This window comes from Apaloderma vittatum, unplaced genomic scaffold (assembly GCF_000703405.1).
Source record: "Apaloderma vittatum isolate BGI_N311 unplaced genomic scaffold, ASM70340v1 scaffold5096, whole genome shotgun sequence".
Classification (NCBI taxonomy): Eukaryota; Metazoa; Chordata; class Aves; order Trogoniformes; family Trogonidae; genus Apaloderma; species Apaloderma vittatum.
The window spans coordinates 12,105-34,831 of NW_009719859.1; the positions used below are offsets into that span (position 1 = coordinate 12,105).

A 22,727-nucleotide genomic window follows, 5' to 3' on the forward strand; every position below is an offset into this window, starting at 1 on the left:
GGCCTTTTTGAAACAGAATGAAGTTGGTGAGATTTAAAGCTGTAGTAATTGTATTCAAGTATTGACATACCTGCAGAATAGCTGGGGATCCCTGCTGTTCCAAGCTCTTTAAAAATGGTGGTTCAGGATACTTTTAACTTCCTGCTGTAGAGTTTAGTTCATCTTTTACTGAAATATCAATACCTTTGAAAAGAAACATGCTCCCAAAATACTGGCCCTACTGAAGAAAATTGAGATGATTTCTGCACCTTTAAGGTAGAGAGCCAGAACACACCATCTTAAGATTTAGTGGTGTAGGCACAGCCCCACATCTTCTAAATGTACTTATTTTAAATCTGTTTTAGTTTCAAAAGCAGTGTATTATTTACAAAAAAAAAAAAAAAAGTTATGACAACTGTTTTACAGAAATGCATCTTTTTTTTTTCCAAGTACTTAGAATCTCAGATTTCCATTTGAATCATCTTGCACTACTGTAACATTTGGTCAGCCAGCCAGCCAGCTAGTTTTACTATGCAGCTTATACATGGAATATTTGACTGAAGCTTTTTCTAATTACTGCCTTTTTAAGACTAGAATGGCAGTTTTGCAATGTCAGGCTTTCTACATTAGCATTTATAGTTCTATATGCAAGCATCTGAGAATCAGTAAAGACACTCCAAATCTGATATAACACTAAGGTCTCCAAGTGCAATGAAGTATTTTCATTAGGCAAAAGAGGGAGCATTTGTATGTACAGCAGAACTGATACTGCATTTAATTTAATTGCATTGATACCTTGCTCAATTAGATAAAAGCCAGCAACACTATCACTCTGAACTAAGGCAAGGAGCAAAGTCAGCTTCTCAGTCCTCTTTAAATTACAGGCTTCTATGATTGAAAATATATTTTTCAGTGCTATTTATTCTTGATCACTTAGAACAATACAGATTTCACTAACTTTATATGCCTGCAAGATAACTTTTTTTTTCAGAAACTGTTCTTGAACTCGTAAAACCAGAAACCCCCACTTAGGTTGGAGAAAAAGGAGCAAGTTCTTGCAAGGGAGTCCCAAGTAGAGAGCAGAGCAGAGCAGAGCAACCACCCAAATCTGCAAGTAAGTCAGCTTTTCATTTTCCTTAGAAATAACTACAATTTTTATTCTTTATACACCTGAAAGATCTGAGAGAGCCGTCTGAGAAATCCTCTTCTTCTCTGAGGAGCAGTTGCTTTCCACAGGTCTGCAGCAGAGCTTTCTGGAGATCATGTTAAAATCTGTGGGCTTTCCTATGAATTACAGACTGTGGCTAAGCATGTCTGGCTTGTATAACAAACCACAAATATTAGAAGGCATAAGCAAAGTTTAACAGATACCCATTAAAGACAGCTTAAAAATAGAATGTCAGGATAAATCAGGTTAGAAGGGGCCTTGGGAAGTCATCTAATGCAAACTTCTCCTCAAAACATTAAAACATGGAGTTTCATTAAGATTATTCCATAAGCATCATTCCTTGAATGCCTGTGAAGACGAAAAGGCTGTGAATTTTCCTCACCAAAGAATTATTTTCTGCTGAATAGACTCCCTTCTCCACAAAAGAATAACTAAGTTGTTATTTTGAATATTTGAATACTGATTTAACCCAGCATCTCTCTTTACAGCTCAGAATATCTTCCCAGCCAGCTGTCTACAGAACTGCATTGCACTTTGAGGGGAAAAGCTCAGGAAGGAGGAGAAGGGACGGGGATTAAAAACCACACAAAATCTATGCTCTTCAGCATTGAACAGTAACAACTAAGCTCTGTGTTATTTCTCCTGCAGGTTTCTCTTCTAACAGGAGATGAGAAAAGCTCAAGGCCAGTTTAAGCTTCAACAACCTTTACTAAGACTCAGTGGGAGTTGGGGGCGTGGGGGGAAAGAAAAAGTATCTAAAGCTTCCTACAAGGAGCTTTTCATTCATGAAGAGTAACTTAATTCCTGATCGTGTCTGAAATCTAAAAATACCACTGAGGAATTAAAAATTAGATGTTAGCTTAAAGTTTTTCTCTAGTGACTTGAACTGTAAAAACACTTAAGTAACTTTATTTGCACCAAGCTTCATGTTACTTACATTATTCATAGGACAAACTTCTAATTCTTTTTATTCCATTTTCAACTTGTAAGAAGATGATAGGAGAGGAAACTGCTGGAAGAAAGAAGAGAAAAATGCATGCTTCTTACTTACTGAAAGATACTTCTGCAGAGGTATGGGAACTGCAAGTCTTCAGTGCACATATGCTGTTCCCCCTTTTCTTCTGCACTTAATAGCCCCATCGTTCCAAAAAACATCAAAGCCACTGGTGACATTTTAGACAACCTGAGGTTCTCTGGGATACCCAACAGGCCAGCAAGCATTGGATATCATCTTGCATGCAGTAACTTAAAGCCTGAAAGCTGTAGCATTTTAGAGAAAAAAACAAGGTAGAATTGCTTATGCATAATCATATCATTTTGGGAGTACTTTTGAAATGGTAGCATCTTTTGGTGCTGTTGTCCAGAGCAAATGATAGGAGAGCTCATTTGACAAGAAGAATGGAAAGAACTAGCTTTGAAGAACATATACTTTTAAGATAGAGGGACAGCTTTTTTTTCCTCCATTAGAAAAACAACAGTATGAGTTTAATTTCGAAGCTTCAAAGCCCAAAAGACCTATCACCAGAATTGCTTAATAGGTTACTTAGCTCCTCAGGATTCCAAACAGTCCACTATGTCTTTACAGAACATAGCTAAAGTTGATGCCACTTTAAGATGCTAATTTTTTACTTTCCCAGTCAGTCATGATTCAAAAAACGTTTACTATAGCAGAAGTGATCCAAGCTCTGCTATCACAGTAAGCATTACAGCAGGCAAGTACCAGCAAGTCCATTTGTCAGGTCAGTTTAAGAGAAAGACAAGTGTCAGTTCTTTCTTGCTTTGACTCAAGTTTGATCACTCCAGTGGCTGATTTCTTTGTTGAATTCCATCTATGTGTACAAATAATATCCATGAGGCTAATGGGGAAACCCTACAGAATTACACCTCCTGCTCAAGAATTTCAAGATCATGGAATGGTTGAAGTTTGCAGGGACCTCTGCCGATCATCTAGTCCAACCCCCTGCTCAAAGCAGGGTCAGCTCCCTGCAAGTTGCTCCTGGCTGTGTCTAGCTGGGTTTTGACTATCTGAAAGCATGGAGACTCCATAACGTCTCTGAGCGCCTTGGTCCAGCATTTGACCACCAGCACAGTAAAAAAAAATAATTAAAAATTCTTGCCCTTAGCATTTTATACTAGGAGTCTTCAAGATATATCTGATAGAAATCTACTACAAGGCAGAATGCTTTTGAAGTTTCTTACCCAAGGCTTAAATTTAAAAGTGTTATCCTAGTTCTTAGCAGCTGTACATCTGCAAGCTTGACCACAGTCCCACTCTGTGTAGAGCTGTCTCTGTACCAACGTGCTTTCATACAAGCAGGCACAGAGGTATTAACGAACATTGAGGGCTCAGCTACATAAAGTGTTTTTATGAACTACCCAGGAGAAATATTTGGTCTAAAATGTTCATTCTTTACCGTCAATTTTATGTTCATTCACTGTTCATTTTTACTCTTAAACCTAATTCTTCAAGCCTTCACACCAATTAAAAAGTGGAAGGAACTCATTAAGGACCCTTTGATGGAAACTCCAACAGCCACACTGCACAGTAGTTTTGCAGTGTGTTTACATACTGGAAAGTGGGTGGGGTCTTGAAGTAGAAAGCAGAAGAGAAGATCATAAGGCAGGGTAGAAGGATAAGTAAAAGAGGCAAATCCACAATTACACTTCTTACTCCATCTGTCCTTCAGTGATTCCCTACAATAGTTCTTGGCAGACTGGAAGAAGGAAGAGAAGGAGAGAAGATACAGTTGTAGGTCATGTCCATATTAGTGCTAGTTTTATTAGAACAGAGCCTAAAGGAAAAAAAAAAGGTTAAAGGAGAAAAACTCAAAAGGGAAAAAAAAAAAGCTAGTAGCCTCACCTTTTGGAAGTTAAAACGTGTTAGAAAGTAACTTTTCATAGAATCACAGAATCATTTAGGTTGAAAAAGACCTTTAAGATCATCCAGAGCTTCTATTTAAAGAAGCCTCTTCTAATAGAGTGCTTTTTGGATGATGGACCTCAGTGAATTAGACTGTTACGCTGACCAGAATATTAATGACCAATACATGGCAAGTCGATAAAGGCAAACCTTCCCATCTTTAAAAGTAGTGTTGTCAGAAAGCAAATTGCTTCTTACCAAAATGGCAGTTTTAAGAGTTTCATGTAATCTATGCATGACCTATGTGACCTATGTAACCTATGACAAAGATCTGGAAGTTCTAAATTGATAGTTTTGCAGGTTCTCTCCTAAAACACATAGCACAAAACACTATGCAGTAGCTGCCAGCACAGTTCAAAATAAGCTCTGTATTTCCTCACAAACATCAGGCAAATCGTGGCTTACCTTCAGGAGATCTTAGACTAGCTTAGGTCATAACTGAAGATGATTTGTACCTACAGCCATCAGAACAACCAATTGGTGGAACAGGCAGAAAAGTCAAGTTAAATCCTGTATTTGTAAAACTGAAATTATCAGAGATAAACAGATGATCTTCTAGAGTTTATTTGTAGTGTTTTAGGGTTTTTTATTGTAGTATTTTAAATCAGAAGTTTTGGGAGGCTATTGACACAAAGAGAAGCATTTGAACTGTATGCTCTGCTTCTCTATTGGAGACTCTGAAAGCTTTTAAACAGGAAAAGCTTCATATTCACTTTGCGCCTTTGCAGTTGTCATAGAGTAATGCCAAGATTGTGCCTTTGCTAAGGAGGAAGCCAGAGAAAGTTCTCTGTACTTGCAGTCTTTCCGCATACTTCAGCTTCACGCACTGTAAGAGAAGCAGCCTAGGAAAGCAGATGTTCAGAACACTGTTAGATACTGCTGGCTTTGCAACAAATCAAAGAGATACAGAATGCACACTTGCATTTCGGCAAGTAACTGCTGCTTCACAGTTGGATTGACACTTGTCATTATACCAGAATTTGAGGTGCCAGGTAATGCTACAGTATTCTAGAATGTACCCACAAACTAAAAGCAGTTAATTCCCAGAAATACCCTTCCTAGTAATTTTTCCAAGCTTGAATTCCCACAGTCTTCCAGTAGGGGAGGACAAGGAACACTTTTCAGCATAGTAATTTTTAGAAAACTAGACGTCAGTTGCATGTAACAGTAGTAGTCACAGAAGAATTCAGTAAAATCTTATAGATCAGGTATGGCTGAAGCAAACTACTGCCCATCTTCTGCAGCACGAGGCATCTTTACCTAACTTTTGAAGGAATACACCCAGAACACTAACAATCTGAAGCAGTCATAAAGCTTTATGTGTACACAGAGCAAAGTCCTCTGGCAGCTCCATCCAGGGCAGGAGAAATCTGCTTGCTTCATTGCAGCTGTTCAAGTTTTGGACAAACTATGTCACTCTCTTCTTTTACACAGAATCTCCTACAAGTTATTATGAAAGCATGAGCCACATCTCATTTGTTTCCTCTTCTGAGGGATATTCGCTCCTTGGTGCTTACATGGGAAATCTGCCAAAGTCTAGCTTTATGCTTTGCAATTAAGAGTGGTGCTGCCATTGTCCAGTGAGCTACCTTTTTCATGTTGTTTTCTTTCAGGTTTTCAAGTTCATCCCATCATTTTCTAAGCAATCCACCTCCTACGCCTTATTTTGAACAAAAAGGACAAAGTAGTACCTGTAGGAGGGTTTTGGTTTAGGCACCAGAGAAGTCATAGCTCCTTGATGAATACTGAAAGTCTCTTGAAGGTGGTTCTGTAGTTCTGTATACAGTCCAGGGAATAATGTAAGCATGAACTGCTCTAAGCCTTCTGATTTTGACTCAGAATTTCTCATGACATGGCCATGAATAAGCAGGCCAGTTCAGTCTTGAGATAATTTGGAGCTGGACTCTCCATGCTGGCCAGGCTCATCCAACAAAGTTAAAGTATTTCAGCGAGGGCTTAACATCTCTAAGATCAGGAGATACATGCTGCTTGGGGAGTGGATGGAGGCAGAAAAAAGCAGGAGCTCTTTAGAGCCAAATATTTGCATCGGAAGCACAGTATGGACATTAAGACATTTTACTTAAATTTATACAAGGCTTAATATGGTCTGGCTTAGTATGATCTTGCTTAATATGATCTGGCAGGACTCTGCAGAGTTTGGCACTATTGGCAGTAGAAACTGAATTTATTAGGTCTTTGGAATAGCTTCCCAGGACAGTCGGCCGTACATGAGTTATCCTTCCGTGAATATTACATTTGCTTGCTTACTTTGAAATACATTGGAAAACTTCCTGTTACTCTAAGAAAATCTCTGGGAGTGTTCATATTCTTTTGGCTGCTTACACTTGCTGCAGATGCCTGCATTTACTCATTGCATTGCTTTAGCATTATTCTCTCCGGACTACTCTGTGATGAAGTATTTTCCTCTTCCTGTTAAGACCAACACAGAAAAAATGAGTCCTCTCATATAACAATTTTCATCCCTCCCTCAGTGCCAAGATTAAGTGTCCTAATATATGTCTTATACACAAGTATAGTAGACATCCTACCCAGGATACTGAATTTTAAGCCACTTCAAGCAGCAATCAGACCAGAACTGCATTTATGTTTGAAGTTACTATTGCTTGATCATAATACCATGTACACCATGACTTCTTGAAAGGGAATGAGCCTAAAGCTATAGCAAGAGCTATTTTATAGAACTGGCATGCGTTTCAGGTTTAAATCAGTACTGTACTGACATTCAAGAATTTCAGTCCCCATACAGACTGAGATGAACAGCACTTTTATTTATTTCAGTTACAAGAAGAAAGACAAGGTAAACCTTACAACCAGAAAGGCAATGAAGGCCTCATGAGCTTAGTGATAACCATTTCATAATCTAGGCAACATATTATGATTTCTTGAGATCGCGAAGAAAGCATACCCCCCCTTAAACAACTTTTGTATTTCTGTAAGGAAGTTTCCTGTGAGAACAGCACACTGATGTTAACAGAGTCAAGAGGGATCACTGATGTACAAAGCCTACATTAACCCCCCCGTCCCCCCTCAAAAGGCTTAAGTGTAGACTTTATTCCAAAAAAAGACAACGTGCAGTCATGATCACAGCTAGAAGAGAGGGAAAAATTAAAGTATGCTTTCAAATGAATTCAAATTAAGATGCATTAATGAAGTTAAATGAAGATATTTTCTCACATGGCAGTGTACTTCACTGGTAAATAAACTTCTCAGTTTAAGCCAAGGCTTATCTGACTTCTATAGTAGAGAGAAAATGGCTTACGTAAAGACTAATCCCCCTATCCAGCACTCTAGGTAGAAACTATGACGTAAGGGAAGTGCTAGAAACACGTGGGAGAAATCACGATACAAAGTGTCAAGTGCAGCCCCCCGCCTCGCCTAGAATTGAATGTATTTACTCAAGTACAATAGAAAAGACTGAATTCAGGAGTGGTTGACAGTGGGATACAGTGCTACAGGCTGAACATTAGCCACTAAAGGACAAACCCAAGCATCCACGTATCCCACAAGGAAAGGATACCCTTGAGCTTCCTAACCTGCTGATTTCTACAGTTTGCTCTAGTATCATCTACTCTCTCATTACAAATGTAATTCCTACACTTCTTTGGAGGGAGCCTTTTAATAACCTCCAGAATTCTGGATTATTTGGCAAAAAAAAAAAAAAAAATCACTTGCTATTTTAAAGAATGAAGAGCTGGAGAAAGAAAGGGAAAAGAGTTTACAATTCATCTCTTTGGTTGCTCTTCTAAGCAGTATTGGACTTAGAAAACACGACAAAGTACCAGATCAAGTACTGTTCCATCATTCTTTGCTGTTTAAACAATACATCTGAGGCAGACAGTAACTTTTTCAGTAAATCACTAGCAGGTCAATTTTGGTACATAAGATATCAGCTAAAAAATAAAAATATGTATTTTCACCCGTGCAATAAGTCAGTTCTCAGTTTCCCCTCACTTAAGTGGTCAGGGATACATTTATTAGATAGTACTCACAGTAAGTCTTGGAATTTCAGGCAGACCTATTCGTTCCCAAGGAGTATCCTTTTGGCTCAGTGAAGACTTGTGAGTACCTTATCTTACATTCATTCTGGAGGCAGCCACCACGATTCCATTTACCCAAGGTACTATTTTTAGTGGGGCTGTCACCATCTTGAAATTGCAGTTTAAAGTTAACGAGTAATACAACAGAGTACTTTTCAGTGTTTCCAGTGAAGGAGCTGAGGAAAAAAAATCTGTAAGAAACCATTGCTGCAATTTTATTTTAACAAAAGGGCAGATTTATTCATGTTTACAAACAAGTTTCAAAAACAAAAAGGAGAACATGTATGCTACCCACTAACAACCTTTCAAAATGCCAACAGCCCTCATGCTGCATGAAGGATTCTATAGATTAGAAAAAAATCACAGTTCCACTCACAGTTCACCAAGACAGCACTAAACTAACATGTTTAGACAAAAACAAAGGACTAAGATTCTGATGTATTTTGATTTAATCCATTTTGCCCAAGATAACAGAAATATTTCAAGCAAGTTCCATCACATATTGATGTCCTGCATTAAACAATCCTACTAAGTTCTGAACAAAAGTTATTCGGTAAGTTTCTCAAAATTTTTAAAAATTAAACAGTTGTTTCAAAACCATTAAGTAGTAAATGTATTTAAGAAACTAATTAGGACAGAGGCCATAACTTCATTAGAACACCACTGCTCATGTTTTTACAAAGCATTAGTGTTATCTATTTGGCTATTAGTATTAGCAATTTATCTACAATATTTAACAAGGTAAATTGCAGGCAAAATTTAGTACAGTTTCAATAGAAACACCCTTTTCCTGAAAATACAGCAGTATTTGAAGGACTAGGTTTTTTGTGTTTTTTTTTCTTTTTTTTTTTTTTCTCTGCGTCATTTATAAGGAAGCTTCCCATCTATGAACAGGAACAAAAAAAGTATCTACAAACCTTGTAAACAGATCTGTATCATTTATAAACATAAATAATCCAAATTATTAACAGCCGACAGCAGAAATTAAAGTATCATTTCAACGATCCAGGGCCTCCTTGCCCTTCCCAGCCTTCCCCTCAGAAAAGGATCATGATAAACTACAGCTCTGCTAACACACTGTTCAGGACCATTCTTAAGTACAACAGATGATCCACAGGTCACTTATGCTGAGTTACTGTTTATCTGTCAGAGTTCATTATTACTCCCACCCCCAGAAAAGCACCCTCCAGTCTGGCAGAAAGCTTTTTTTTTTTAAAAAAATAAATCTACATTCGTACAAGTGTGTCTTCTGTTGAAGTCCGAGACAAGAATATCATCTTGTCCATCATAATGTGTGAAGAGACCCAGTTTCAATTTCTTTACAATGCAGCTAGTGTGTTAACATTCAGCTTACAATCAGAGTGATGTTTCCAAACTATGTAGCGGGCTCCCTGGGGATGAAGAGGTAGCAGACTTGTTCATGTCTGTTGTAAGGTGAATTCCACTGTCAACCGCATTGTTATTTTTATTGGGAGAGGGTGGGGGAGTAGAGTTGCGTTTCGTTGGAGCATCGTCTTCAGCATCTGTATCATCAATAAGGGGAATATGAGGCTCGGAGTCTTCTATTCTAAACTCGGGATGCGTCATAAAATTGTGAATTGAACTTCGTGTCTCAGGTTTCTCGAGCCCCTCGTACAAGGAGCTACGAAATGCATTCACCACTCGGATCTGTAAGCAAAGAAAAAAGGCTGTTAAAACGCCGCAGATTTACTGGCAACGCCATGGTTCTTATGAGTTTGAATCCACAAACAGCTAGACATGAGTGAACTGAATTTGTATGTGATGCAGTGGAACTTGCAATAAACTGTAAAAAAACGAAGAGCATTTCAGTAGAGCACAGTAGGAATAAAAATTGTAAAAGTACTGCAAAAAGCTGAAGGGCCTAAACATTCAGACATAGCACTAGAATTGTTCAATTACTTAAGGTGGGCTAAGCATTTTTCAGAAGTGAGGCCAACAACTATTTACTTATTTGCAAATTAAATAAATCTCAGTGTTTTATTGAATACGTGGGGGCAGTGGGAGAGGGGAAGGAGGGGAGAGGCTGAAAATAAGTTAGAGGATAAAAGGGCTACCCATTCTCATGCTAGGAATTAGGATGTCAACTGACTATGAAAAAGCCAAGCAAGTGTAAGCCAATGTCACAATGACTGGACATTTACAAAGTCATGCAAAAAAGGATACCACTGTAACAGCTGTAAATATTCGAGTATATACCCATTTACCACACTAGAGAAGCTTCCTTACTGAACAGTGCTTTGGAAACTTAAAATGAGAACTAGAATTGAATAGTGTATCATACAATAAGTAGCCACGACTTTGAAAAGACTATTCAAGTAGCAGAAAGCATGAGAACAGCAGATGATCGGCCTTTGCTTCAGTCTTCAGTTTACATTGAATTCATGGACAAAATTCCCAGGCTGAGTATTATTTCGAGACCTTTCATTGTTTAACTAACATTTTTTTGAAATTAGAAAGTCAAGTTTACAGAATTCATAAATAAACATTTCACAGCGAAGTCAGATCAAATAAAGCCCAGCTTTATTTTGCAAATTGTGCATGTCCACCTTGACTTGAATTTAAGCTTTCTAAATTGTAATCTGATTAATGAAATCGCCTGCCCACACACCCCCTTCTCCTCCCATGCCCCATGTGTTTCCCTGACCAACTACAGGAACTCAGGATTCATTCTTGAACTGATAAAACAAACAAGGTTAGGCAGAAGTCAGAGACCCCTTGGGCCAACACTTTTCTCAAGATACAGATTTCCCCTTCTCTCAGCTCCCTATTCAATTCTCAGCAACTCTACTCTGAGTATGTCTCCACTAATGCAGTTTCAGTCCTAAAGCACCTTTGCTGTAGAGTTTGCAGCAGAGAAATGCTACAGTAAAAAAGAAACTTACTGCTACAAACAGCAACTCAAATTTAAAGATTTAATTTTTTAGCACATCCAAGAGGATTTCTTTCAAGCTGAGGAATATGTCACGACTAGTGCTTCTGCAGAGTTCCTTAATAGTAAAATAAAGCGACTTCCAGATGAAGGAAGCTGGAAGGTCAAATAGATGAAGAGCACAGAATTCAAAACAGCCAAATCTCACTCTAAATGCAGAGGAGGGCTTCCCAAAAAGCAATGCATTACCAAATTTGCTATCACAGAATCACTGCACATGACAAAGTCCTGACTGTGGTCTCTGACCTCTAGAAATAAGATTGTTCCCCCACTCCTGCCCCCTCAGAACACTTGCACAAAGAAATTTACTCAAAAGCTATCATGTCCCCATTTTTATACTACAGGTAGACAGCTGGACCCCATTAACTATGGAAATTAGGGAGACAGAAGGGGTGAGGGGGAGGGTAGAGGAACACACACAAGAGGAGGGATATAACTATCAATAAGGATAGGGAATAGGGTGAAAGAGGACAGGGAATAGGGTGAAAGTTCTTGAGATGTAAAAGACTCCGACAGCAGATAGTATTTTGCTGTCCATCACATGAAAAAAATTTAGTATGCTGTTAACGGGCTGGAGCACTACATGAGCTTTAAACAAGTCCAGCAAGCTGCATAAACTATCTTGGCACTTACCACGAGAAGCAGCAGTGACAATGCCAAGTTTGCAATGCCTTTATTTGGCATGTTACATCCCACCGTGCCACTGATTTATGTGGCAAAATGAAATATGACTGCAAAATTAAATACACTGTGGGACTAGTTTTTCGTTGCTTGCAGATGGTAAGTTAGAACACAAGCAGCATAGGAAAACAATTTTAGGCTTAACAGGACAGCTGTAATTATCACAAACATACCTAAAGTAAAGGTTTGGTTCTTGTGCACAATGCATGCTAAACAAGTGGTCTAGACGCTGCTATGAGCACAGGACCCTCAGACACTCCACCCATGAAGGCAGAAATCAGACTATCAGCATTTTGAGTTATACCTCAAAAAAGAAAATCTAGTGTTTTGAAGGCTTTATTTTCAACTACTCAGGATAATTAGACAAGAGAGGTAACTATAAATAAATTGCGTAAGTGAGGAGCAAACAAGACAATTTGTTATGTGTAATTTATAATGTCATCAGGCCTTCCTCATACTAGTACCAGAATAGCAAGGAATGCAGTAAGCACTCCAAATCCTCCTAGCCAGATGGCTGCTTAAGAGTTGCAACCTCACTTCATAGGAACAGCTGAACTATTTTCCAAACAGCTCCAGAAGAGAGACACAATGAAATAACACATCTGCTTCCCATTAATACATATCGGTTATCATAAGTTGTTCTCCTGAAGGGTGTAGCAGAAGGCTGCACTACTTAGTGAGGATCAAAAACTAGTTCTCTGCTATTTATTATAGCTCCGTATCTGCACCAGTCATTCGATGCAGCGAGATGCTGCAGTGCCCAATAGATTCTGCTTACATGGCAGCATGGCGTGAAGTAGCTCTCTAGATAATTCTGAATGTCTAATTAACATTCTTGAGTGTAGTTAGGGATACACATTACTAATTAGCATTTTAACTACGAGATGCAATCTTGTACATCCTTACTGTTAAATCTACTTTTCATTTCGTGTTCTTGAGACATGCGAATTTGTGAGTCGAGCTTCTCAATACTACTGCAAGGTAGGGAAATACCTGTCTTGCCAATGGAGAACAAGTACAGAGGTAAATACTTGTGCAAACTGACACAGAAATTCTGGCCAAGCCAAAAAAAAAGAAAAAAAAAATCAGAAGATAATATTTCATTTAAGACAGCTGCTGAAAATAAGCGTCTCCATCCATCGGGTAATCTGAAAGTTTAAAAAGCAGAGGGGGAGGGAAAGAAGCCCTCTCAGAGTTATTTTTAAAACCAATTATTTAACCAGTCTCTAGGAAGTTAGAGAAGGAAATTAAACCTGTAATATATAATTAAGATGGAAAACTCTTTCAACAATAGATATTATCTATCAGTATTCAACTACAATTGTTGTGCATCTTAGACTCCAGAGGTTAACCCTACATAGATGAGTAATTAAATCTCTAGCCTCTACAGAGAGAAAGGCTGAAACTGAAATGCCACTTAGAGTAGAATATAAAAAGGGCAGAATTAAGGAGAGACAAACTTTACTTTCACTGGTGGCTTATGAACTGCTGTCAGAAGAACCTAGAAAGGAAAAAAGCCCTTCAGATTTGAATGAAAGTTTCACCATTCAGTGCTTGAACCTTTTGTTCCTCTTTTATATTAGCTAATTAAATATGTCTTCTGACTTATATGCCTTGTTTCACCACCTGAATCCTGATGTTGAGAAAGTTGAGTTATTCAATAAAAAAAGGGTCCAACAAAAGTAGAGATTCAGAAGTTCCTTACAGGCTACAAAGAAAATGCATTTAGTGCGCCATGGTCTAACTATGTATTTTTAACATACTATTTGCTTTCCCATCAGCTTTTTTCCCTTAAGCATCACTTGTGCTGCAGTGCGAGACATCTCTTTCTGATGACCTGGGTCCATGATTATACAGTTAATTCACTTATTCAAATGTAAATCAACCTAAGAGGCATATACTCGAAAATTTACAACAGTTTTCCCGTTTTATCATAAAAATCCCTCTGTACACAAATGGATGAAGGCACAGGATGTGCAGGCTCACAGCTTTCACATTAAAGTCTTTTGTTGAAACTGTTCCACCTGTTCTCAGCCCTCTATGAAAAAAAAGTCTTGAGGACTCCACTTTGTGGAAGAGCTCTATAAAAGCCTGAACGATGATTTTAAGTACTAAGGAGAAAATGAGAAACGTTAGGTACGTGAATTAGGAAACATTAATTTCATGCACTTTAGGAACACACACTCACACCCCACAGTAGTAGAAGCAGTAGTAGAGGAAAACACTACATGTGTAGGGGTAGAAATATTTGTTACATCATGGTGCTGGCTGGCGATGGAGGGTTGCCGCCTTAGAGCCCCCTGAATGGTACTTCCACTCTGGAAAGCATTCACTACATCCATCTGCAAGGAATCAGAGATTGTGACAGCTTGCTCAGCAAGAGAGAGAGAGAACAAGAGAAAGGACCATCCCATCTATAACACACAAAAAGTAAAGAGAAAAAAAGGCACTTTTTTAATAGAGCAGATACACAGGCAAGAGTTGCATTTAGAGCTGAAGAAAACAGAGGACCCTGAGGGATTACACATCCATCCGTACCCCCTTTCGACAGTCTCAGTCGCACCAGTTAGAATTGCCAACTTGGTCAAAGGAGTGAAGATGGAGAGATTTCCCTCGTAACACCCACTGTGTCCTACCTTTTTCAAGACCATACCTGAGTTTGTATCCTGTTTAGGCCCCTAAACCACAAGATCTGACCACGACGTAATTCCCTCTCAGCATGATCAATCTCCTCTACATCTTCTGCTAGTTCTTCCTCAGGAATCTCTTCCTTTTGTGTGCCATGACCAGCTTCTTTAAGGAATTTCAGACGGCTGGTTGGAATTGTTGAAATCAACTAACAGTGAAAAAAAAAAACCAAAACCAACCAGTCAGGATTATTCTTTCTTTGAAAAAACAAAACAAAACAAAACAATCAAAACCATCAGTGCAATACTAGGCTTAAGGCTTAACATAATAACCTGCATCCAATTAGCAAAGCTGAAAAAAACAAATTATGTAAATGGGAAGAGTGTGTCAGTGTAGAGCAATCACTCCAGCTGAATAGTGGCAAAGCTGTGAATATCCTTACCACCTCAACTGAGGTGTGAAATTGAACTTGGACTACAAACCTAGAAAACAAAACATCCTTGCCAGGGACAAAGAATTCCACTTTAACATTACTTGACCATGCCAGGAAGGAGCAGTACTGAAGCTACAAGAGCCATTAATTCTCTAGATTGTGCTTACATCTAGAGCTTCCAGAGCTCCATCAGTCTGATGGATGTGTTACCTCAAGTGAGAACTACATCATTAATTAAAGTAGCCACAGTTAATTCATAAATACAGAATAGACATGCATTCTTCTGTGATCTGGAAGGTATCAATACATTTGCAAGATGAGTAACGTGTCCAAAATTCTTACTCAAAATAGTTAGTTTGCTGCTTGGCGTATACTAGTTTATATCAACAAATGCTATATACATGGCTGTTCTGGCTCTGCTTTTCATCCCCACCTTCAGGGCTATTCTGATTAACTGTATAGGTAAGGGCAGTCAGTTTTGACACGTCTCATCTAGCAGATACAGATCAGTTCCAAGACAGCTTTCCTTGATGATCATAAACTTATAAGACCATTTCAGCAGCTGCAGAGAAAGAGATTGCTCCAAAAGCAAGATAAATAGCCCTTTATGCTGAAATTGCTATTAGGAATGCTCCCAGATCACACTTCAGTTTCTACTATTCTCAGAAAGTCAAAAGCTCTTTGACTTTAATGAGATGCTAGAGTAGCATGAACTGCAGCAGAGAAACTCTGCCCTTGCAAGACATCTTGGGTGAAAGGTATTTCAGGCCATCTCCATTCTCTTCTAGGCTACTTTTAAACCTCAGAGTGACTCTATCTGATTTTTTAAATAATTAATCTTCCAGAGAACCTTATTAAAAATCTTATACCCACTTTCAGAATATGCATCTGTGTATGTATTTACAACTAAAATTCATCCTGCCATTTTTAATATAAACTTGAAGTGTCCTTTACAAAATGGAAGGAAAGAAACTGCAATGGAAAACTCTTCATGTGGTATGAAAAGTTTAGACAACAATGTCATTAAATAATGGAAAACTCTGTAGCTCTAAAGTTTCATGTAAATCAGCTGGCTACTTACAAGTACTGTTGTGCATGCAATAGTAATGAAATCCAAAGGGAGGGGGAGGGAAGGGAATAAAAAGCAAAATGCAGTAGCTTAATAAGTGGAGAACTTTCCAACTATTTAATAATTATGCAAATGAAGACTAAATATAATATTGTTTCAAGTTTTGCTTTATTTCTTGCTACTCCAGGAGGTTTTTTAAATCGAGAAAATACTAGTGAGTATAACAATTCTGATTTTTCAAGAAAAACTATTCAACACTAATTAAATATATTTCAACATTTACATGTTCATTGCACCTACATTCTTATAAACTTCTTCTAGTAGTCTTCTGGCTGAAGATATAATTTCATATTTGAGAAGGTAACTACAGCTGCTTCTAGTTAAAAGTTACTACACATAAATCAGCCACAGCATCTAGTTATGAAATGTAACTAACTGACCAAGTCAGAATAAGAAATATCCAACTAAGGACTTTCCAGCTCTTGAATTTGTCAGTTTCAACCAGTATTTACTTACTGTTCATCTCCATATATTCATATAGTACACCTGAAAGATCTGAATGCTAAATATAGTGTCTTTGTATTTTCCATGTAAAGTAGAAGTAGTTTACCTGGCCCCAGAGTAGTGTTCCCATGCCCAGGAAAATGGACCACAGCCACTGTTCAATCGAGAGTTCAGAGCAACTGAAAGGCTTCCCACCAAACTGCACAATAATTATCTGTGGAAAGCAATGTCATTAAACAAGTTACACCAGTGATTTTTTACTAAAGAATTCCCTAATGCTTCAGGATCACTACAGACGAATCTGCATCAGAACACTGGATTTTCCATCTTACTAAGCATACACCTCCACAGTCTCAACAGTTTTGAGCAAGTTTCCAAGCCTAAGCCATCTTTACGCTTTTCAGTATTTCAAAAACTACCCATTTATTCTTTAAATGTCACACTCACAAAAACATGTCAGAAACAGGCTAATTAATAAACTTGTATTAATAAAGTCATAGATCCAAGAGACACAAAACATTACAGAAATAATTCAACAGAATATTACTATGGATCCCATCAGTGTTAAATATCAGACTTTAAATCACCATGGTGTGACATCTATATAGTTTATCTCGGGGGGACAGAGATCTATGTCAAAAGATAAATTAACTGAGCTCCCACTAACTTAACTATTGCAACAAGCTGTAAAGGCCCTAACAAGCAAAGTATCCGTCTGAACAGGAATTATATGCATGAAAGTCTGCCCTGGAGAATCAACAATTCAAGTAGCAGGGCAGGCGTGAAAAGGAGAGTGTGTTAACCATTAAGTAGGACACCTGACAGCTGAAAAGTTCAAGAGTGTCTTCTTGTATTAACACAGAATAAACCACCGAGACAACAGCTTGGGAGTTACTCATTTGGGAAGGAATTCAGTCTTCCAGGTTTATAAAGGAAACATAGTTGCAGTCGGAGTAATTTCTACATATTTGGCTTGTTGCACAGAAGTCAGCCTGTTATGTATACGACCCCAAGAAGCAGGGTAGCTTCTGAAGAAGTGTTACCCAAAAAACCTAAACCGGGGAGAATAAGGGAACTAACATTACATGAAGCAGAGGTGCATTGCTTGAACTGTTATCAATTTAGTCAGTTTCACAGAATCTCACATCTAAGGAGAAGCTTAAGGCATAGATTATATATTGAGTCTGAAAAGTCAAAATTAAAAATGTACTGATTTGTCAATTATTTCTTCCAAAGAGTCATAAGTTAAGGCCATTTAGAAGGTGAAATTATTTCTTGTAAACTATTTTCTTTTGATTCAGTTTTGACTTGTTTTTTCTCAACACCAGTGTTAGCCCAATTTCAGACAAATTTCATTTCATTTGTCAGCATATACTGAGTTAACCACCTAACTTCTGTGCCGAGATGCACCAACAAATCATTCTGAGACATCAGGGTTTTTCACCTAAAACAGCAGCATCTATACAGATAACCAAAATACATACCAATTTAGACAACTGATGCTTGTAGCAGGAAGCTAAAAACTGATACTTAAGTTTCTAAAGCTTATTTATGTTTTAATCTTATGAAGATGATACAAGAAGTTGTAACTTTTCTCATTCAGATGTACAGGCAGATACTATGAGGAAGAGTTCTGACTGGAGGTGAGGAACACACAACCTCTTCACTTTTTGCCAAGAGGTTAGAATACCAAGATTAAATTGAAGGACCAGAAAACTCAAATGGCAAATACAAGTACTCCTACATTCCAATTTTACCAGTTTCAAAGAGGTCTTACCTGAAAGCCCCATCAAGCAGCACTTGTAAGTGATTTATAGTGTGATTTTGACACTGAAGGTTTTACACAGTGCAGAAACAAAATCCCTGGCGCTAGCTGATTAGCATTTCCAAGGTAAGCGAGTACATCAGTGTACTATTTCCCACCCACCTTCCAAAAATTTACTTACCTGCACAACAAATGTTCCCAGAACAATAGAACAGAAGATAGCGTTGTTAAAGATTCCTTCGAAAACGTTTCTTTCGCCATGAATTTTCCGGGCATTAATTTCATTAAAAAGCTGCATCATCACAAATGTATTAAACACAATAGTATAATGCTCTGAAGGAGGAGCATGCAGAGGTGCATTTCTTCCACTATCAATATCAAAAATTTTTTCACCTGTGTACAGAAGACAATTATCAGCAGCTTAATTGGTGTCTTTACATACACACTAGAACAAAAACCTAGTCTTAAGATTACATCTCTTTACAACTTTTAGAATAACTTTGTAAAGCCTCAGTATTCTTACCAGCAAACAGGAGCGTGAAGACAACTACGAGTTGGTAGAATGCATGACCCAAAATGTTCTTCATCATTGTACGAGAAATCAAAGGTTTGTTTCTACCATAAGGCTTTCGCAACAGAAGAGCTTCAGTTGGTGGTTCTGTTGCCAGGGCAAGAGAAGCTAACGTGTCCATGATGAGATTTACCCACAGCATCTGCACAGCTTTAAGTGGAGAATCCTACAGAGATAAATATATAATAAAGTCTCCAATACAGGTAAACAAATTGCAGCTATTAAAGGCATTTATTACACAACATGAGCATGTTCTGAATGAAGAGCATTGTGTTCTTTGGACTAGTATTTAACTGAAAGTTTGAACTGAAGAGCGAAATCAGTCATGACATTTTCAGCCTTTATTAGCTGAAACAATACGTACTTGTGTTATGCAGGCTCCTGTAAAAGCAACAATTACTGCTACTACGTTGACAGTGAGCTGGAACTGAAGAAATTTGGAGATGCTGTCATACACGTTTCGTCCCCACATAACTGCTTTAACAATACTTGTGAAGTTGTCGTCCGTAAGGATAATATCAGAAGCTTCTTTAGCTACGTCTGTTCCAGCGATACCCTAGTAGAAAAAGAAAACCACTATGAAATATAACAGGATGCACTGACTTAGGTAATATAAGCTATTATCATATCCTTGGTCACCCACTTTGATGCCTCATGTCTGAAAGACTATTTTAATGTAAGGACCTGAAGTTCCACTGAACCAAATTCAGCTTGCAAGTTCTGCTCAAGCACAGGAAAATGTAAATAAACAGACAAACAAAAAAGTAATGTTGCCTCTAAAAAAGAGACCTTAATAAAAATCTTCCAGTTGACAGTAAAAGACAGCATTAAGTGCTCCCCTCAAAAATTTACTGAACTCTGTTCAAGTTCAGGCCACCAGATGGTGCAGTACTACAGTTCAGTCTATGTCCTAAGGAGTTTGCTAAAAGGATTCCAGCAACAGGGCAATGTATTCGTTCCTAACACATCAGAATGATATATAACACCAAAAACCTTCTGCAGAAGAGCACTGGCATTAAACATTAGAATATGGAGTGTCATTGCACAGACACTAACACATTGTTAAGTTTTAAGCACCTGTAGTCTCCTATGGTATTGAAACAGTTAAGCTGAGTTCTGTGTAATACATACTTCAAGGATATTTTGCTTTTGGCATTTCAAAAACACTAACTCTATAACAAATTTAATGATCCTTATTCATGTTACATTATTTTGCCAAGGAAATGAGTCACCTGCACAACTATGTGTACCACCTCAGAAGGTACCTTTAAATATCATACAGTAGATGATACATTTTAAGCGCTGTTTAGATAAGCAGTGAAATTAGTTTCTTACACAGATGAACAAAGACAGCAACTGCGTGAAACATTTAAGTTCTGAAAGATGAAAAATAAATCTGCCCCTGACAGTGCCAACTACAGCAGCCACACAACAGCAGAAAACAGATACTCATTAAAATAGTATAAAGAATATTTCATGCATAGCTGTCAAACGTGTAAAATTGTGTTTTTGGAAAAGGCTTCCTGAGAATGACACAAAAGCTCTTTCTCCTCCTACTTTTTCCCTCCAAGATTAGCATCTGAGTCAATGCATCTGCATGTGGTATAGGACAAGTGTGGTCTTTCTTTTTCCTTCCCTTCAAAGGCTTAATAACAAGTTTTTAAAGACTAAAGCAACCTATTAGGGGGCCAGTTAACTCAGTCGGTTAGAACGTGGTGCTGATAACACCAAGGTCGCGGGTTCGATCCCTGTTCAGTCCCCATGTGTTGCCTGATCTAGTTGAGAGGCGTCCCTGCCCATGACAGGGAGGTTGGATTAAATGATCTCTAAGGTCCCTTCCAGCCTAGGTCGTTCTAGGATTCTATTATTTCCAAACTGTACCTTTTCAGCTTAAGACTGAGGATGAATCTTGGGGTAACAGGAAGCTTGAGGAATTTATCTTACAGTGTTTTGGAAAAGACAGAAGAAAGCTCAAGTCTGCATGTTTAAGGCATGAGTATTAGCACTTAAAGCCAAGACTTAGTTTGGCTACCATTTGAAAGGGTAGTTGCAAATTTAAATTCAGAAAGCCAAGTAATCTAAGGAACCATCCAGACAAATGCAGATCCTAGACTGTCATAAAATGTTGTTGTTTCAGTTGTACCAGAGATGTCTCTTAATATAGCCTCCAGAGTCATTTTGAACACCAAGTGGCAGTCTCTCCCCTTATAGTTTCCCTGTTCCTGTGCATCATTTAAGGGAAAACAGATGAATAAGCTCATTCGTGTTGCATTTAAGCTTTACTCAAAGTCAACACAGTATGCTATTTACCACCTAAAGTCATTTTGCCTTATGTTCAATAGATCTCATTTCAGAAATCTTCAGTATCAGTAATTCTGTTCTGACATTTTGCAGCAAGCTTTGTGTAAAAAGGTTTTGATTTGCAAGTGACTGGGGAACTGTGTTTTTTAAGTCAAAATAAAAGCAAATAAAACCATGGTTAAGTTGGAAGAATGAGGAAGGAGGAAAAAGTAATTAGTATTAAGTGTGAGAGATGCTGACTCCAAAATTTAGTTTTATATTATGCTCAGGAAACAAGCCAGATTGTCTAATCATTTTTGAAGTGATTTGATAAGTTATTTTATTAAAAGAGGTTTTGAAAATACTGAAGATTAAAAACATCATACCATAGCAAATCCAACATCTGCCTTCTTCAGAGCTGGACCATCATTGGTACCATCACCAGTTACTGCTACAACTTGCCTCTGTTCAAAGACAGTGCTGTCAATTATACCTAAAAAAATGACATTTTGGTGTTACAGTTCAAAATTGACAGCACAGATCACACCTGAAAGAGAAACCCAGTTTTTGTCACCCTCAGCCATCGAAAAACTAATAAAAAAAATATGAAATCACAAGCTCACAGTTCTAGTGGCTCCCTTTCTCGAGTAGGAAAAGTTTACACAAAAATTAAAAAAAAAAAAAATCAGTTGGCAAATGAGCACAGCCTCATAGGAATTTCCTACTGCTTAGTCCCAGATTTTTTCACAGACGCAGCGAAAAAAAATAATTTAGCTTTACTCAGAAGCTCAAACAGTTTTTACTTACCTTTTACTAGAGTGTGTTTGTCAGTGGGAGAGGATCTTGCAAGAACACGAAGCTTTGGCCAAATTTTATCTATTCGCTCTTGCTCTATCTGCAAAGAGAACATGGGTGATATTTTACAGTTCAGAGACTCAGAATATCTGCTCATCTACTTCACGCAGTCAGTATGCTTACCTCTCCTTTCTCATTGCGTATTCTCCTGTTAAAGTCTTTGCCCTCTAAACACAGGAAGTCTTCACCAGGATTCAGAATACCGCATTTTAATGCAATAGCACGAGCAGTGTTAATGTTATCTCCAGTGACCATACGTACAGTTATGCCTGCACGTTGACACTTCTTTATTGCATCAGGTACCTGTAAGGAAAAAAACAAAAATAAATCCATAGGCTCACAGACTACATTAGCTGAATAAATTCAGACATGCAAGTGAAAGGAATGCTTTTGGCTCAATCCAGGATAACTCTTGTTTTTAAATCAAGACTATTGCTATGGAACATTTTAGAAAATATAAGTAACTTTCCACAGTTCTTTTCCTAAAAACCACACAAACAGCAGTTCTGGCAAAGAGACTTTGTTGGTGTGGTACATCCTCCCTTCCTATCCCCGCCCCCTTCATTTTTCATATACTGCAGTTTTCAAAAATACTATAAAAATCCTCATGACATATTAGGCTGTAGTCTTCAAAAGATACCAAGTAATGGCTTTTCACTTATGATTACGTGAAATAAACTACAGCTCACACACTGCTACTTCACCCATGACTTTTTGTGTGAAGTGATGACAGTGCAGAGCAGACTGGAGTGCCACTTACATGGGGCAGAAAAGTTTTCACTCTTAAAAAATACTGCCCTCCTTAGATCTCAACCTTAAGCTGGACTCCTTACACCTCAGTTCTCAGGTGACACCCCACCCCCCCA

At 38.0% G+C, this 22,727-nt stretch overlaps 1 protein-coding gene across 6 annotated transcripts in view; it reads right to left on the bottom strand.

Annotated features, from left to right (window-relative positions):
• Positions 1 to 8,333: 8,333 nt before the first annotated feature.
• Positions 8,334 to 22,727, bottom strand: part of ATP2B1 (ATPase, Ca++ transporting, plasma membrane 1) — a 35,689-nt gene continuing 21,295 nt past the window's right edge. For 3 of the 6 annotated variants that reach the window (XM_009870789.1, XM_009870791.1, XM_009870790.1), the window contains 9 exons: positions 21,985 to 22,164; positions 21,814 to 21,901; positions 21,393 to 21,499; positions 19,091 to 19,282; positions 18,679 to 18,892; positions 18,337 to 18,548; positions 16,497 to 16,604; positions 14,410 to 14,592; positions 8,334 to 9,793 (listed from right to left, as the gene is read on the bottom strand). In XM_009870789.1, coding sequence (XP_009869091.1) covers positions 9,482 to 9,793; positions 14,410 to 14,592; positions 16,497 to 16,604; positions 18,337 to 18,548; positions 18,679 to 18,892; positions 19,091 to 19,282; positions 21,393 to 21,499; positions 21,814 to 21,901; positions 21,985 to 22,164 — 1,596 coding nt within the window. In that variant the 3' untranslated portion in view covers positions 8,334 to 9,481. Of the gene's footprint in view, positions 9,794 to 13,805; positions 14,099 to 14,409; positions 14,593 to 16,496; positions 16,605 to 18,336; positions 18,549 to 18,678; positions 18,893 to 19,090; positions 19,283 to 21,392; positions 21,500 to 21,813; positions 21,902 to 21,984; positions 22,165 to 22,727 lie in introns of those variants that run through there. The other 3 variants (XM_009870792.1, XM_009870793.1, XM_009870794.1) reach the window with 2 other exon arrangements.